This window comes from Branchiostoma lanceolatum, chromosome 16 (genome assembly GCF_035083965.1).
Source record: "Branchiostoma lanceolatum isolate klBraLanc5 chromosome 16, klBraLanc5.hap2, whole genome shotgun sequence".
Lineage (NCBI taxonomy): Eukaryota > Metazoa > Chordata > Leptocardii > Amphioxiformes > Branchiostomatidae > Branchiostoma > Branchiostoma lanceolatum.
The window spans coordinates 14039892-14058985 of record NC_089737.1 but is presented as its reverse complement, the minus strand read 5'-3'; the positions used below and the strand labels follow the sequence as shown (position 1 = coordinate 14058985).

Sequence of the window (19094 nt, the reverse complement as noted above, 5' to 3'; positions counted from 1 at the left end):
GTATCCCCTTCAAAATGTTGCTTTCAGACAATGTAGAATACTGTAGGTTAAAAGTGGCTTTCTCATTGACTCTCCATATCTTTACCTCTATTTTACTTCTTAGAACATTTTGTTCAATGACATTTGGCTCTATCTAGCTGTTATCCATACTCTGACACACAACTTTCACAACTTGATGACATTCAAACATACATAATGATTGATATTGCTGTTACGGTAACAATATTGCTTCAAAATACCTGCTTTTCTCTCATTTCTTCATCGCATTGTTTCAAATTTAAACTTTTTGTAACCTAATGGACATTCAAGATATCTACACTTTCATACTTTGAACATTAAAAAAAAAACGTTTCAACATGAGCCAAGATCACCTACATCTACAATCACATGCACTGTTCATATTCCACAGGAAAGAAAATTACATTTAATGCTTCATACATTTGTGTCTAACTAACATAATATTCATTGACAAAAATTATACATTCATTATGATATGCTGGATACATTTTCCAATATACTGATAATAATAAACACTTATTACTTAAATTTCAAAATTAACAAAATCATTTTTCCTAGGGTATCTTAAACAACGAGACCTTGCATAATATCCTTTTCTTGCATAGGAAAAGTCTTTTTCCTGAATTGTAGGTTATACATACCACAATATACACATATAAGAGGTAAATAAGTAGATTATGTACATCATTTATAGCCAGTCCTACCAGTAATACAACTACGTACATTTACCAGAATAAGCGGCAAGTTAAAAGCTTTTAATGCAGATCATGTGTAAGATTAACTTTTCTTAATAGCCATTTAGGATCTGACAGAAACAACATTTTTAGCAAAATACAACAAATAGATTTTTCCCAATTGTCATAACGATGACAATCATCAATTATTTTTCGTAACCACCATCCTAAATGAATATTACAACTGTGATTTTGCTCAAGAACACATTTTCATAAAGTTCTTGAAACTAGTAACTCAGCTCTCTAAAAGCATGTAGCTGCTCAAAATAGTATCTGTTCTTCTCTATCCAAAAGCTTGTTACTGTGGGCCTTCAGATAATAGAAAATCTTAAGCATGTTTCTGGATACTTAAATCTCAAATACAAACCACCCTCAATGAATCAATTTAACCTTAAAGACACTGTCCTCAAAGTTGTCGTCTTCACTATTCCTCCTACCCCACTTATTCATAATACATGCTTCTTCATATCATCTACTTTATGTAAATTTAAATATACAGCTGTATACTGATAATACTTAATATAAACAAAGTGACTGCATCAATATTTAACAGTAAGGCTAGGAGCAGAAGAAGCCATAGCTGCAGATAGTATAGATCTTAACCTTCTCCCTGCTGCCTAACCCCATAATCCATACAAACTTGGTGCCAAACAGCTACCTTAGCAGTCTAAAGGTTAAAAATAGGCACTGTATCTAAGGGTTGGTCCCATTGAAAATTGGAGGCATTTACTTTCATTGACTTTGCAAGGTGGCCAGCACCGTTGATTATTCAGAAAAGACACTTAGGCTACAAGATGGCCCCTAATATTGCAATAAGTCTTACTTGAAGGCCACAGCAATTTATTTCCCTGGTTCTTGGAAATTTCAAGGTGATACTATGGCAGGCAGACATCATAAAAGCTGAGGGCAGGCAGGAAATAATAACAGTGTATTCACTCCATAAAACTAAGTGCACCAACTTGAGGCATAAACCTGATCCTCAAGCTTTGTTTTCATGACATTTTTATAGCTAATTAAATAAGGCATATTTTTGTATTATCCAAGAACCATCAAACTAGATTATAATGCGGCCTTATCTATATTGACTACAATAACTACCCCTACTACTGTGCGGTTTGCAGAATTTGGTCACTCCCTTGTGAACACTTTTAAGGGCTGGGAGTTTACTAATTGCATAGGATACTTTATAGAATCTGATATATTAGGTGCAGTAGAATAAATTGGAGAGGATTCTAGGATAAAAATACCAACTCTAGTGATTGCTTTCATCTCATAAGGCACAGCTATATATTTTAGATTCTCTAATGATCTCAAATATAATCGAGTTCTTCAATCACGTTTCTGTGATACTAATTTCTTCAAGCACCATCTAATCTAACTCAGATGGCTACACTCCCGAGGTGTTGCCAAAAATCTTCATGATTGTCTTTGCCACCTCCAAATGTTCCCGCTGTTCTCCTCTGTAAACGTTGTCCGCAGGTTGAGCTGTTGGGATGCTCACATGTCGGTGTCAGAAACTGTAAATGGAGAGAGATGAAATTTAGAAACTACCTAAATTAAAACATTAGCAGGTGAGATTACCTGGTTGTGTAAAAAGAATCTCCTTATAATATCTTATAAACTATCTAACATGTTTGAATCATGAATGCAACATACAGCCAAACTTGGTCTGAACATCCACTCAAGAGACTGAGGGAAATGGTTGGTAAAAGGGGTGGTTGCTCAAGACAAGGGTCTTAGCTGAGTAAAATTGGATGGGACTGTTTTAATGTGACAGATGAATGAAGGTGGTTGCCTGTCGATAGGCCAGGTTTGACTGTAAATGACTACATGCTGAAATGAAAATTTCCATGATTGTTGTGTAATACGAAAACAAGCTGCCCTCACAAGTAGCACAAGCAAAGAATTCCCAAAAAGATGAAGTAAAGGATGAGTCAAATGTCAATCTTAACCTTCTCCCAGCTAGGATTAGCCATTTTTGAACCAAAATTGTATTGGCAATGGGGTTAAGCAGTAGGGAAGAGGTTAAGGAGTTTGCAAGTGACTGAAAGACTGAAGGAAGTTGCATACCTGGGTTTCATACATACAGCACTGGAACAGCTGCGCATTGCAGGGGTCAACAGCAAAGGTCAGCAAAGGGGTCAAGGTCAGGAACAGCAGATGAGACAAAGGTCACAAGCCACACCCAGTTCCAAAGCCAGAAGTATCAGAGGTCAGGCCAAAGGTCAGGTCAAGCAAAAGGTCATAGGTCAGAGAAAGTAAAGAGAAAGGAGACATCATATTGCACAATGGTGTAGGATGAAAGATTGAGGGAGGAAGATCATATCAAAAACTACTACCAACAGCAATTATATACAACTGCACATACTCAGATGGTATTCGGTCTCATGCCATGGTGGTTTGGTAGAGACATGTAAATGGCTGCATGAAAAATTTAAGGCAAACTTAGATTCTTTATACAAATTTCCTGCATGCATTCTCTGCTTATGTCTAAAATGGTATGGTTTAACCATTTTCAGGCTTGTAATACAAATATGTCATTCAAAATCAAGAAAACAGGAGGGAAACTAAAGGAGTCGCACTATATATCCTACAATGCCATAAAGTGAGTATGTAATTATAGTGTATGATGAGATATCTATTAGTTGTTTACCTAATGTACAGACTCTGAGGTTGCATTTCGTGAAGTAAAGAAACTAAGAACTGTACTGGAAGGAGTCTTACTGATACTGAAATTAACATAACTCTGGCGTGCCATCAAATGATGCGTTGTATGATGTGATATTATTCAACTTACTGATACATAGAAGTTACATTTTAAAAAATTGTGGGTAACCTTAAGCACAGTTTGATTTATGTCACACTAACCTTCGTTCTCAGGAGCAAACTTGCCCATGTTGACATTTTCGTACAAAGGTTCCTCTGGAGCAGCAGCAGCGCCCTCTGGCTCCTTGTCCTTGCCCTGCAGGACATCTGTAACAGCCTGGTGGATGAAGATGTACTGGGCCTGTGGGGGAGGGGGCAATACAACAAAATATTGACTGGAAGATTCACAGCGATTCATTCATCCCTCTTCTGGACTTATCCTGTTTCATAGTCGGCAACTAAAATTCCCCTGCATTTCCAAAGACAGCTACTAGAGGGTCCAAACTTTTGTTGCTTTTTCCCAATCCCATAGCTTGTCAAGAACATAGTGACCATAGCTTGTCAAGAACAGGAGTTCTGCTGCAGTAGCAAGGCAAGCTGCTAGGTGGCCCACAATTATACCTTTCCTTTCGATAGGATGAAGTGGATCAAACGTTACAGTCTGTTCTCCAGGCTGACATCTTGAAAAGGTGATAGTCACTTGTCATTTTAATCCTTCTGGAAATGTGGCAAATCCCAACATTTAAAATATGCAGCCATAATAACTTCAGACTGCACCATGAAGACCCTGTGTCTTTTCATCTCAGACACAATCTCAGAGATGTCAGACTCTACAGATGGATACAGTTTCTATATGTACATGTAGGCCTATAGAAAATATCTTGATGGCTAAAGTATGTAGCAGTACTGACCTCAGTCTGCACCATGAAGACTCTGTGTTTCCTCATCTCAGACACGATGCCGAAGATGTCCACCGTGTCATGACCGTCCTCGATGTCCTGGAGGAGCCGGTCCAGCGCGATGAAGGTCCCCGTACGGCCCACACCGGCACTGGGGAGGAACATTGGTGTGAGACCAAAGACCTTAATTTAGCTTCACTTACCACTAAGTTTTTTACTTTTAAATTATAAGACTAAAGATAACAAAAGGCAGATTTAGCAGTCAGTCCAGTGCAATGAAGGTACATGTACTGGTCCGGCCCACACTAGTGCAGCGGAGACTATATTATACATTTTTAAAGCATAAGACACGGTGACTACAGTTAACAAAACTTTAAGGTAGAATTAGTTATTCTAGGAAATCGGTCTGCATTTACATGTGACCAGGAGTACAAATGTACACAAATGTAGAAACTACTGTCATGTACAGTAACTGTTGTTGTGCACAAGCTACACACTTACCAAAAAGAGTACCAAGGTCCTCCATGATGTGAGTGGATCAAATCTATCAGACTGGTCTTACATGGCTTGTACATACTGTACAAAACTGGTGTGTAATATATTCAAAGGTGGCTTACCAGTTATGCAAAATAAACAAACAAGTCTGTTTACCTGCAGTGCACAATGACAGGGTTCTTGTTGTCCGGTGGAATCAGCCCCCGAACAGTCCGCACAAACTTCAGCAGGGAGATGGTTGTGTCGGGAACACCGTGGTCCGGCCACACCGTGAAGTTCAGGTGGCGCACGGTCCTCGTCTCATTGCCCTGGTAAAGAAGGAAAATACATGTCTTGTAAATGATTGTGTTACAACAATGTTGTGTTTGACAGCTGCCTTTTGTAGCGTGAGACTTAGTGATCACTGCAATAATTATCACTGAGACAGTAGTCTGATTATCTGCACAGCACAGGAAAAGAAAAAATCTGACTACTGTACATACACATGTGAATATTGTATGATTCAATGGTTCTTGTATTGCTCACAGTTTAGAGGCATTGCAGTAAAATGTATCTACTGTCTTTATCTGTACAATAGGTGCACATACATGATATGTACACATAACTACTGTAACCCAAATATTATATACTTCATAGAGCATTGGGAACAGAAAGCAACACCTCCAAAACAGCCGCTATCAGCATGCTACAGTACACTGTACATTGCTTTCCCCCCCATACACACAATGTAAACAGTACCATTGTTGCGAGGTGTAAGTGTGAATTAATCAATAAACCATTACTACTTCCATCAAATCCAACCTCCTTCATACCAAATCAGACTTGAAATCAGTCCCTGATGGTCCATTCTGGCAGCACTGACTCGACATCTCCAAAACAGCTTGCTATTAGCATGCTACAGTACATAGCATCCACCCTCTGCCAACACACACACACTGTAAACAGTACCATCCCTCAGATTGAATCCCACATCCCCCATACTGTAGCAGACTTACATGTTGCAGGGTGAAGTCCCGGATGGTCCACTCTGGCAGGACAGACTCGCTCACCATGTGGACGATGATGTCACCGTAGTAGACTGGCTCGTTGTCGTAGGGCCAGTAGTGGTCACACTTCACCTGCAATAAGAACATTTAATAATTTACATTAGTTTGTAACTTAACTCTTATACAGTCATGGTCCAAATCTACAATTATATCATTGAGACAGCCTCAAACATGCACCTCTTGCAGCACCAAGGACATCAACTTAAATTTTTTGTTATAGTAGTGGCTACATTCTTTTGGTGAAGTCTCTACCCAAAAATCATTACCCCACACATCTGTTTCCATTGTTCCATTATAGTATTACAGAATTGTTTCAACTGCACAATAAAAACACCACCAAGGACTCCTTTCTCCATCTAATGAAGTCCCTGTGAACATAGAATGAATTTATAGTATCTGAAAAAAATGTTGATGTCCTTGGTGTTGAACTGATGGTTATAGTGAAGTGACTGTTGCTGCTTCTGTATCTGCAGTTACAGCTTTTTGCTAAGAATGATATTTATCTATTTCCTGTTCAGTTGTTAAATGCAGAGGGAGGCATTATGTATTTTGCAATTTCTGTTTTCATTTGTTTATGAAAAAGAAAAAAGAAAGAAAAAGAAAAAAAGTTAAATGACGGAGAGTGTTGATGTCCTTGGTGCTGATTATATCATTATAGTTTATTCATGTATCTATAGCAAAGTGACTAAAGCTGTTTGCGTATCCTGCCCTTCTCCACACAATACACTACTGTATCTGTAAATTCCCATTATCTTCAAGTTGTTGATGTCCGTGGTGATGAACTGACAGTAATAGTGTAGAAGTTTGCATACCCTGCCCTTCTCCACACACTGCGTCACCATGACGATGATGGAGGTGTTCTGTTCCCACACCATCCGCCAGAAGTCATCCTTGGTTCCCGGCAGCGGGCCCTGCGACGCGATGAACTCCCGCTTGGAGCTGTAGCCCTGGAGGGGTAGGAAGGCAACAGTTGTGAAAAAGGCTGCCGAAAATACAAAATGACTCTTAATTCAAAGAGTTTTACCTACCAACATATTCCATGCAATACCATCAGCAACAGGCTCCATCTAACCCTTTAAATGCTGATCAGATCTATTTTATATACCTGAGCTTCCAAAACATACACAGCTTTCAAACTGGATCACACTTGGACAAGTTACAAGCAAGCAGAATGAACAGTGGACAATGGCGTAATGCCAAATCCTAAGGACTGTGACCCTTTCCTGAAGCATGCATGTCATGTGAGTAACAAAAGCCGGGATCCGAGCTCTAGTTGAAAAGGCAGGGCCATTAAGCACTGGACTATGGTGGCTGTTTGTCCCACCTCAGGTCAATTCTTACTGTCTTCGTCGCGAGGGTCGCTACCGAGCAACAAGTAGTAAAACCAGAAGACATGAACTTTCATTTGCACCCCGATCTCTACATCTGTTCTACAGTAAATGAGTAATGTCAGTTGATGGATCCTTTGTGGCGGTCAGTAGTCCAATGGGCGGTGAAGTTTCTTTTAAAACCAGTCAGTATTGGCTGTTACTTGTATCTTAGCAACCCTTCATCTTGACGTTGTTAGAATTTTTAAACCGTATGTCATTATGTATTAATGTCCATGAATTAGGAATCATGACGCACGTATTTACTGTATGTTTAAGCGATCTTTTGTAACTGTTAAGTCAATGGCAAGCTATGTAAGTATTGGCGCAATTCATGTGGATATCTTTTTTTTATATTAATGTCACATGCAATGCCAATCAGAATAAAGCTGAATCTGAATCTCTGATTATCAGGTAATTACTGTGTTATAGATTAGGATGACTTACAGGCATGTAGCAGGCATTGATGTAGTCGGATCCCTCCACGTCATCAATAGCAGCCAGCTTGGTCCTCGTGTTGTCATCTGTAAAAATTACATCACCATTTCTGTAAATATTCCAAATTGATGATGCAGTTTTCAAACCATGCATGCAAGGAGATGTGGCATTGATTTAAGACAAAAAACACTGATTTTGTTTTGTCAACATTTACAAATTTATAAAATTAACATACAATTCACATTTCTAACCGAATACATTGAGCATGGTGATCTTATGTGAACATTATGCTGACCTAATTCACTGTAGCAACACATTTTTTGCAACAGCTCAAAGGCAGAGCCCTCTAACTTTGGAGCAATCATATATTTTATGATTCTCAGTTAAGATATTATGACAGAATTCACCTTCTATTAGAATTTTGTACAGCCTTTTCTGTCCCAAGAGTTTTGTATGACACAACGATTACAGTTCTTACAAACTGTCCCCAATTTATCATAAACCTAGCATACTGACTTACACATTTCCCCTGAAGAAGTCACAACCATAAAGCAAGTAACATTGAACACAATGGACCCTGTACATACATGGCAGGATGTTTGTGTAGCGGTTCTTGCCCACGTTCTCAGGCAGCGAGGCCGCATTACGAGCCTGCTCTGTGCCAACATGCTTTAGTTTCTGCAGAGTACAAAAAAAAACATGTCAACATCAAAATACAAATGTCAGGGCTAACAACTATTGCCAGGGCTTGAAACAGGGATTGGAGAAGGAGGCACTCAAGCTAACCGACATCTTTTGCACCGCAATCGTCCTTCAGTGACACAACCAGAGCCGCATGGTTCCCGTTTAAAACGCTTTATTCAGCCTTTACAAAATTGCCAGGGCTTGAAACAGTTCAACTCAATTCAAAATATTAGAAACATATTAAGCACTTTTGTGCAACAACAAAAATAGTGCAGTGTGAATAACTTTTAACTATGGATGCACTGATGCACCTGGATATTTGTAAAGGGTTATTATTAAGTTAGCAAATATGATTTCAAATTCAAGCTCTGATGAAGTAGTAAGGTTTGTAATTTCAGACATTGTATTAGATAGTCAACACAGCAGGCACAAGTTGCAGAAAACATAAAGACATACATTGTCAATTACATGTATCATAAAAGATATTGTACATAAATACATAAATTATTATATAATAATAAAAGATATTTAGAAATTCTTACCTCATATTCCTCTGAGTACTGGTACTCTGAGTCCCTGCTCATGTCATTGTGGTACCTCACAAAGTCTGTCAGCTTTAGTGGTCTGAGGAGAGGAAACGTTCTGAAGTTAGGGTTGTTGACTTAGACTTAGAATCTATCCTTGGTGCTGAAAAACTTTCTACTGATCTATTGAGCATGTTTTATTCCCTATAGGGACTGCAAGGATTTCACATTTTTGCATTCTTGGAATGGTCCATATTTTGTATGGTGGTGATGTTGGAAAAGTCCATTTTTTGTATGGAGAGGGATAGGAAATGAACTATACTACATGTAACATTTATTTCATTTTCATCTATTCTTGCAAAAGTTGCCTTTCTAATTTGTAGCGACTCTGATTGGGTTTCTTCTCAGTTTGGTAAAATTGCAATTGTACCAGTAGAATAACCCATTGCACACTGGCAAAATCTTTGATTGTACTGACAGAGATCCTGATCGTGATCTCTGAATTGCTGATACTGCAATGATTGTGATTTCTACACTGTCTGGCACATTTTCATGTAGTGCTAAAGTTAAAGTGACCCGGGCGTCTTGAAAAGACGCATAGGGGTGGCGCCCATCTCCATTTCTATAGCCCTTGGGCCACACACATTTGTGCAAGTCACTACAGCAGGGGGATGTTCCGCTGGTCCGCTGGTAGTGATGTGTGTTTAACTTCCATACTCTTTCCCAAATGCTGAGTGCTAAGCAGAGAAAGCAGTATGTACCATTTTTATAGTCTTTGGTATGACCCGGCCGGGGTTCGAACTCACGACCTACCGTGCGCAAGGCGAGCACTCTACCAACTAGGCCATTGCACCGGTCTAATGTAGTGCTACTGTGACATAAACTGAACGCTTTGACTACTACAAGTTGACTTACTTGTTCAGCACCCTCGGGACCTTGGGCTGACTAGTGCTGTACTCATCCATCCTAAAGGAACGGTTGTCATGGCCCCCACGGACATTTCCATTGGGGGATGGCTGGCCCCTAAAACAGACACAGTGCATTAGTGAACCTACATATATCAAAGGATTATCCAGCTTATATCATCAAAATTGAATTCTTTTTTCATACAAGCCATTCTTTCACCATTGATTTGAATTGTTAGCAATCTTTCCATTACATTCTAAGTTTCATAATCTCACCAGTTCTGGTTTTGACTAACATTAAAAATGATAAGAGACAATACAAATGATATGATTGATAATATAGAAATTCAGAGAAAACTTAACTCACACATCAGAAATATCTTACTTGGTCTTTGATTTGTTTGACATTACAAGTTAAAAACTGAAAGAATCGAGAGGGGAAAAAAACGATCATGGTAAAAATGTCACTGATACACCAAAAGTCTTACTTCTTTTTCCTCCTGACCCAGAAGATTGCAAAAGCGACGACGCCAATGGCAGCCGCTGCTGCTACAGCTCCACCGATGATTGCACCCAAGTTTGATGATTCTTCAGCTGCATATCAAAAACAAAACATGACCCTGTCAGCAACAGCTACTCGGACTGTTCTATATATATTGCAAGAAAGCTATGATCATAATATATCTGGACCACCCATGAGGTGTATTCAAATATGAATTTCCTAGGGAATGAATTTGTAGAGTCTGACATTCGTCCAGAGCTGGAATGTTTTGAATATTTTCAAACTGGAGATCAACAAAGTATATAAAGCAGGCTCCTTCCTGAGGCACTTAGGTTACAATTCCCCAATCGCTGTATCCAAAGTACAGAGCACATGGAAATATTATGCATATCTTGTGCTAATATTATGACAATTTATGTTTTCACACCTTCAAGTATAATCATGGTACGACTAAATGATGTCTATGACTAAAAATATTACGAGTTACGATGTTGTCACCTGTTTTTATGGGCTGTGACACTGGTGTTTCTGTGCAGTAATACAGGTCCTCCGAGTTGCAAGGATTGTTTGCACAGGGTTGGGTGCAGCCTTGAATTCTGTACCTGTTAAAGACATGCAGGTTCCATTGTTTGAACTTATTGTCAACATTATTCTTCCAGAAATGATGCTCAATAGGCACAAAGGTCGAACACACAGTATAGATAAGGCTTACAAAGGAACTGAATTGATGTAATAGCCCACATGTAGTGAGTAAGGTGTTTGCATTCAGGAGGTCTTGGGTTCAAAACCCGGCTGGGTCAAAGACTTTTTAAGTTTAAAGGTGGTATACATTCTGCTTTCTATGTTTGGCAAAATTATGAGGAAGACCACGGCAGTTGAACAAACATACCAGCGGACTAGCCCCCTACTATACAATGTTGTATTTGCACAACTTTGTGGCCCAATGGCTGTACAGTTGGATATTATCTTCAAATATCTTTTATTTCTAGGGAACTGGACAATGGTGATTGCCACATCAATTGTCAATTTCAAATTGATACAATGTATGAAGTACCTACCTATACTGGGTATTAGGCTTCAACGGACCATTGCAGTATGCGGTTTCGTTGGTCACACAGGAGGAATCTGCCCCTACGGGAATGTCTTGAGTGCTGCGTCGACGGCGGTTGCTCACGGGTGGCACATATTCTGCAGTCTTGTAGAAATTGTACCGCAGGCTAGCATCAGCATTAGGGTTTCTTATTTGGAACCAGCTCAGAAGGTTACCACCAGGCGCAATGTCAGTTGCTGTAATAAAATTTTATGATATAGGATTAATGACCCGCCCTGAGGTCTATACGGTGTGATAAGGCATGGTCGTTCCTGTAACCACCGCAAAGCGACCGAGGCACTTTATGAGGTGGTTATAGAAACATAGAAACGACCATGACTTATCACACCGTATAGACCGAAGGAAAGCGGGTCATTGACGTTATCATCATATAGCCATTGTCCATATAGTAGTAAGTAGTACTTTGTGTTGTATTTGATTTGTGTAGTATTTGTGATATAAAAACAAAAACCCCTGTCATTTAATGCTAACGTTCGAACACCGGGTCCGTACGAAGTTTACAGACCCGCAGGTCCATACAAAGTTTACAGACCTGCTTTTCGGGACAATATCTACCTATATGATAATATATGTTCAATATCACATGATTTCATAGAAGAGTGCAAAACCCTGGAATCTGTGAAGGTGTCATGATTATATGGTCATCAATACCATGATAGCTCTCTATCACTCACCCTTAGAATATCAAGAAATGAAAAAAATATTTAAAGAAAATAAGCACAATTAAACAAAGCCGTTTGTGAGAACACACAAAAGACAATACCAGACATTTAAAGGCAAATTATTAACATGCTGAAGTCCCTTTAACTTTAAAGATACAAAGTTAACTTAAAGGTAATTCTTTTACAGAAATATTTCAGATCAATTATTTCATAGATTATATATCTAACATCTGTTAAGATAAGAATTGGATTATGTTTCATTGTCATTCAAGACTTTTTATCAGAACAAACACTACCATGATCATAATCATCACGATCACACAGTCAATCAATAAAAAACTTACTTGACTCATCTTCATTGTACTCCTGGACTAGAACATTATACACCTTTAGATCCCCATTACTTTTATCGAAGACACCGGGGTCCACAGTGACAGTAAAGGAGGAAGTGCTGGGTGGTTTGATTGGTGGGGCGACGGTCACATTTGGGTTTGTAACATTGGGTGGAGCTGGAACAAGTGAAACAATTGTTCATTAATTCTTGACATTATATGTTCAATTACACAGTAACTTCAAATGCCATCATTATGTACCAACTTGGAAATTCTGTATGTCATGTGTAAAAGCTACATGTATCAGATTCTTCTTCTTTTCTACTGCCAAGCCCAATAGCAATCAGATTATCGTCAGTCTGCACATAAATTAGTAACAAAACAAGTGACCGGTACAAATAAAAAAGGGAAAAAGGTAAGGATTCCATACCTGCTTTGTCGGTTTTACAAGTGGCAGAGGCCTCTGCACTGCGTCGTTGCCCACTGATGGTAACCACATAAAAGATATAGTTCTTGTCAGCCTCCAACGTCTTCACTTGGGCTGTTTGTCCTTCTGCGGGAATGATCCTAACATCATTTCCATCTTGTGTCACATTCACCTCGTAACGATCCACAACTCCCTCTGGTCTTGACCAGTTCAGATCAATTTGAAGTTCCCTTGTGATTGGAGTACATCCTAAGGCAACAGGTTGCTCTGGGTCTGAAATAAATGAATTATACAATCATGTTACATTAGTTACAGTGTATGTACTATTTGGGTAACCCAATCTTGAAGGAGCATAATATCAAAATCATCAATTCAAATCCATGCAAATTGCAACTGCTAACAGTGAACAATCAATGCATCTACAGTGCACATTGTATACAAATATGTATTCAAAGGTAGTATTATATAGAAACTGAGATATAAATAATTATAATTTATAAGTTCTGTTTTTACTAGGTTGATAGATAATGTCATGTAATGATTATATATTACAAGATGCTAAATTTTCACTGGTTGAAAACATGGTTTCTTTTAAAAACATAATCCACTAATCTTACATGTTCTGACTTGGATGTCATCGCTGTCACTCTTGACAACACTTCCAGTTCCACTTCCACTGAAAGCCAGGACCGATATATCATACCGATCTCCTGCTGTCAGATTGGAAAGCATGGTTTCTGTGACAGTCTCATTGTTGATAGTTATAGTTTTTGTGACACTTGTCTCTTCACTGGTGTAGGACACTTCATAGCCATGGAAAGTTCCTGAATCTGGCTTCATCCAATTCAGAGTCATAGATGTAGTGGTTACAGAACTCTCTACCAAATCCGTTGGCTTGTCAGCCTCTGTTGACGAAAACAAGGGCAAGAGTTAAGACACAGGACTTCCAAATAATCATGTTGACAATGACTGCAAACTGATCCAATTGTAACAATAATCATTCATATCAGGCATTCACCAAAAGCAATTCAAAAGTTGTAACACACTGAAGATTCTAATAAGAACTGAGCAGTTTTTTAGATGACTGCTATTTCTTCAGTTGGTACCTTTCACTGCAAGAGAACTGGACAAACAGATTATGTGATTGTTCCTGGGCGATGTGAGGATAGCAATATTACACATTTCAAATGATGCATAATCAATACAATTGAATTACCAATGGAGGCTTTATCAAAGCCCCCCTTAAGCTATGACATTTTTGTTGCATTGACAAAATCTGAACTGTCCACAGAAGAGCAACAGATGGTTTTGTTCCATGTCTTTTTGGTCCTCAATAAGGCTTTCCATGAGAAAAGTTGACTTGAAACAAAGTACAAAACTAACTGACTATCAATCTAGAATCTTTCCAATAAAGGCCCTATCTAAGGAGTTAAACCAAAGTCATCTATTGCTCTTCAAAAGCTCTACATATGTATACAATGTTATGTGATGTATTCAAGTTAGTAATTCATGCCTTGAATCAACTTTCGAATCCGTCTATGCTACATTGTTGCAGTTATAGCTGAGTATTTAAACCATGAATTACAAACTCAGTTACTATTTTATTACATTGAATAAAGACATGAATCTTGAAATTGCATGATATGTTAACAAGCCATGATTGCAGTTAGATTATCCAGTTTATATGTTTCATTTTGCTCTTAATAGTTCTACAATGAAACTATAAGTTAATATCATTGCATTTCATCCCTTTATTATAAGCTGAACCTTTTAATGCTTAATGGTTATTAATAATGATATAAAGATAAGCTTGTGTTCTGCACATTTGATGTACAGCAGTTACTGTAATGTAAAAGTAGAAGCAGACATAAGATTGCACAATTAGTACATTTGTTCAACTTCTCATTGCGGTATCTTCACATGACATCACCATGCAACTGAATGCAGTTGCTGTTGGTTACAAATTCACTCATTGCAGGAGAAAAGATGCTCAGAGTTGTAGATTTCATGCAATGATTTGATGATTTGGGTTAGCTGTGGCTGAAGCTCGCTGAAGAACTCACTTGTCCTGACAGTCAGAGGTCCTCCCATTGCCTCCTCACTGACTGTGAAATGTTCTTCTTGACTTACAGACACCAAACTGATCGTATACCGAACACCAGGCGACAGATCAGTCAGAATGGTACTGGTGAAGCTTCTGTTGATCTCCACTTCATAACTGTCAGTTTTATTGGTATACGTGATCTTGTACTTGGCAAATGTTGCGCTGTTGGCAGTGTCAGGTGCAGTCCAGCTCAGACCAATGGTGGTTTCATTGGTGCTTGTTATGGCAAAATTCTGTGGTGCATTTGGATCTGCACAGTTCGGAAAATACACCACAGTTGTGAAGAGTAGATAATCATACAGTAAAGACAGGATGCCATAATGCGATGCCCTTCTAAAGTAAACCAAAACTACAGTACTTTGATTATATAACACATAACAATACTACATATTTAATGAGAAGATTACTGCAGATTGCACAATGGTCTTTATCATGGATGTGACATGTTTTTTCAGTGTTGCCCTTATCATGCATGGGCTAACAATTTTAGGTGAAAAGACATTTGTCCATCACCAAAAAAAAACAAAGACCTCTAATCATGGATGTGAGATGTTAGAACATCAAGACAATGGTTCATCAAGAGAATCAACCAATAACTCCTTATCTTGTATCATGGTAGATCATTGTGGTGGATCTTATTAATAAGTAACAATATTAACATACATGGATGTGCAATGTTAAATGAGAAGATTATGACATTGGTCCATCATGAGAATTCTCATTGTCTATGGTAGATCATCATAATGATTGATGGTAAATGAAAAGGTGAAAAGATTAGGACATTGATCCAACAACAGAATTAACCAAACTCCATTCATCATGGATCAACGATGTTAGAGATTGAGAAGATTAAGACATTGGTCCATCATCAGAATATACTAATCGAAAGAACCCTCATCTTGGATTAACGATGTTAGGTGAGAAGAATAAGACATTGGTCCATGAGAAGAATCACATAAAAGCCCTTCATCTTTGGTCAGCAATGTTAGATACTTGATAGATTAAGACATTGGTCCATCATCGGAATTAACCAGAGACCCCTTATTGTGGATTAATGATGTTTGGTGAGAAGAATAAGACATTGGTCGATCACTAGCCCTTCATCCTCGATCAGCAATGTTAGACTTGGTAGATTTAGACATTGGTCCATCATCAGAATTCAAAAGAGATCCATCATATATAGACGAACAATATGTTAGATGAAGATTAAGTCACAGTGATTTGTCCAGCAACAGATTGAACAAAGATTATGACAATCATGGATGAGGTAAGATATTAGATGAGAAGATGAAGACATTGATCCATCAACACCATTTGTTCACCATTGATCACAGACACTTGGTTACATGTAGAAGATTAAGACAATGATCTGTCCGTCACAAGAATTAACCAGGAACTCCTCATTGTGCACATTGATGGAAGATGTTACACGTAGGTGACAAGGTTAAGACATTGGTCAATCAGGAGAATCAACCAGAGTGCCAACATGTAGATGAGAAGATTATGACATTGGACATCGATTCATCAGTTGTGGAGAAGAACTCACTTGTCCTGACAGTCACAGGTCCTCCCGCTGCTTCTTCACTGACTGTAACATTGGGTTCATCACTGACGGTCTTCAAACTGATGCTGTACAGAACCCCTGGAGACAGTCCTTCCAAAGTGGTGCTGATGGCAGCGGTGTCAGTGATCTCTTGAGTCTCCTCGGCACCACCAGATGGGGTGTATGTGATCCTGTACTTGGCAAATGTTGCATCATTGGCACTGTCAGGTACAGCCCAGCTCAGGCCAATGGCGGTCGTGTTTACAGTTTCACCAGTGAAGCTCTGTGGGGCGTTTGGCACTATACGTATGGGGAAGATGACAAACTATTTTTTAAATTAGTCCTCTGATATATTTTACATGTCATATTCAGGTTGACTTTCAGGGCTGAGACACCTTTTGGAACAAATTTGTACTACTCTGTGAATACAAGAAATGAGGCTTTTTCCTGAAGAGAAAACATACAATAGTTAATACATTACTGTACATGTTTGTTACAATAGAGATGCTTGAAAGAAGAATGATCATGTTAGTATACAAGTCATGTTCAGACACAGTATGTTCAGACACTGTTAATGCACGTTGGATGAAATTAAAGGTAAATGCAGCAGCTGTAGTCATCATCAAGAACCACTGGTAAAGATTTAAGTACAGTCACTATCAGTGGAACATGACTTGCAATAGAACAAAAAATATAATGTAATTATTAATTGTAATTCATAAAAAAATCATAACCATAAGCTGTGTAATTACGACCAAAAAGCCTCCACCATCAATGACAGACATCAGGTGAGAAGATTTAACAGATCCTGAAGTGACCAGAAACCCTTCACCATACATAAGAGGTATTAGGACTGTCAAGACCATGGATGATCATCAGATAGACCACCATGCTTATGGGTGAGAGATAAGATGTTGGTGGAGCAATAAGATGTTGGTTAGGAAAATGGAATGACCATGGGCACCAAGGATGAGAGACGGTAGTTGAGAAGACCAAGACATTGGTCCATCAACAGAGAAATCCAGAGACCCTTCACCATAGATGGGAAATGTTAGATGTCAAGACATTGGTCGGTCATCAGGAGTAGCTTTTGACCATGTATCCTTTCTGGTTAGGCTTTGGGTTAGCTCGAGCTGAAGATTTTGAAGAACTCACTTGTCCTGACATCCAGAGGCATTCCTCCAGCCTGCTGGCTGACTGTAGAATTGGGTTCATCACTGACAGCAAAAAGACTGATGGTGTACCGAACGCCAGGGGACAGATCAGTCAGAATGGTGCTGGTGGAGCTTCTGTCGATCTCCACTTCATAACTGTCTGTTTTATTGGAATATGTGATTCTGTACTTGGCAAATGCTGCACCATTGTCACTGACAGGTGCAGTCCAGCTCAGAGAAATGTTGGCTGTGGTTGTACTTGTCACAGCAAAATCACGGGGAGCATTGGGTTCTAGACAATGTGGAAAATATGCCATGATTGTAAGTCTTAGAGTTTTATGTTTACTAAGTACATGTTGTAACTCAAAAAGGGAAAAAAACAGTTTGTAGTTGTGTAGTTAGCACATAATGCAACAAAATTAGACAATGTGAAGTCATATCATAACAATAGTAAGAATAAGAAGATTGCACAAGTTTATCATCTGGCCCAGCTGGAAAAAATTAAAAACTGCAACAGTTGTAAGAAGACTCTTCTTTTTCTCAGGACAAAAGATCACCACCATGAAGGGGAGAGGTGAACAGAAGGTCCCTTAAAAGTTGCAAGAAAGACCTTGAGATTCCAAGACTTTGGGCATATGAATAGAACTTCCAAGCGAAGACTTACAAGAGATTTCAAGACTTCGGGAATATGAATAGAAGTTGCAAGAAAAGACTTACAAGAGATTCCAAGACTTTGGGCATATAAATAGAAGAACCATGTGAATAAAGCTGCAACAGTGGGAAAGAAGATGCTGGACGCTTGAATCTTGAATCATAGTTGCCATGCATGCAGGTTAGCCTGTGAGGCATCTGCTGCGAGGAAGTTTGAGACTGGTTTGCTGTAGAGTACAGCCTGAAGAACTCACTTGTCCTGGCAGTCAGAGGTCCTCCTGCTGCCTCTACACTGACTACACTGTCATCTGCACTCACAGACACCAGACTGATGGTGTACTGAACTCCTGGGGACAGTCCTGTCAGACTGGTACCGGTGGCAGTAGTGTCAACGACCACTCTAGTCTGATCAGTACTACCAGATGGGCTGTATGTGATTCTGTACTTGTCAAATGTTGCACTGTTTTCACTGTCAGGTTCAGTCCAGCTCAGAGAAATGTTGGTTGTATCAAAGGTTGTGACAGTAAAGCCTTCCGGAGCATTTGGATCTACAATTTGTAAATGAGCATGTAAGACACAGTTTTTACATGATATTTAGCTCTTACTTTAGACATGTTAAATTCTGTACTGTCTAAATTTAAAGTAAAATTGCACCAAAATCTTATTAAACAGTTACATTCTGTTACATTTACACAAAAGTCAGGCAAGTGTAGAGAAGCATGAATCAGGTGTGGACCAAGCAAAGGAAATTGACCTTCAAATTACTCCCATTTATATTTACCAAGGAAAACCGAAATCCATTGAAGTTGGAATAAAAGAATTGAATTATAGTTTACAAGACTTTTATGCATT

The 19094-nt window shown here is 38.8% G+C and overlaps 1 protein-coding gene across 2 annotated transcripts; it reads right to left on the bottom strand.

Moving 5' to 3' along the window:
- Positions 1-1776: 1776 nt before the first annotated feature.
- Positions 1777-17923, bottom strand: LOC136422300 (receptor-type tyrosine-protein phosphatase beta-like). Of its 2 annotated transcripts, XM_066409973.1 has the most exons (20): positions 17593-17923; positions 16441-16737; positions 14854-15144; positions 13408-13695; positions 12794-13063; positions 12376-12540; positions 11317-11545; positions 10757-10860; positions 10245-10350; positions 9767-9874; positions 8870-8951; positions 8231-8321; positions 7653-7729; positions 6651-6785; positions 5788-5910; positions 4949-5100; positions 4310-4448; positions 3621-3759; positions 2823-2852; positions 1777-2269 (listed from the first exon to the last, which is right to left on the bottom strand). In XM_066409973.1, the coding sequence occupies exons 1-19, from the start codon at positions 17906-17908 to the stop codon at positions 2830-2832; spliced, it is 3135 nt and encodes a 1044-aa protein (XP_066266070.1). In that variant the 5' UTR covers positions 17909-17923; the 3' UTR covers positions 1777-2269; positions 2823-2829. The 2 variants fall into 2 exon arrangements, with proteins under 2 accessions (XP_066266070.1, XP_066266071.1); XM_066409974.1 differs by lacking the exon at positions 2823-2852.
- Between the last annotated feature and the right edge of the window lie 1171 nt (positions 17924-19094).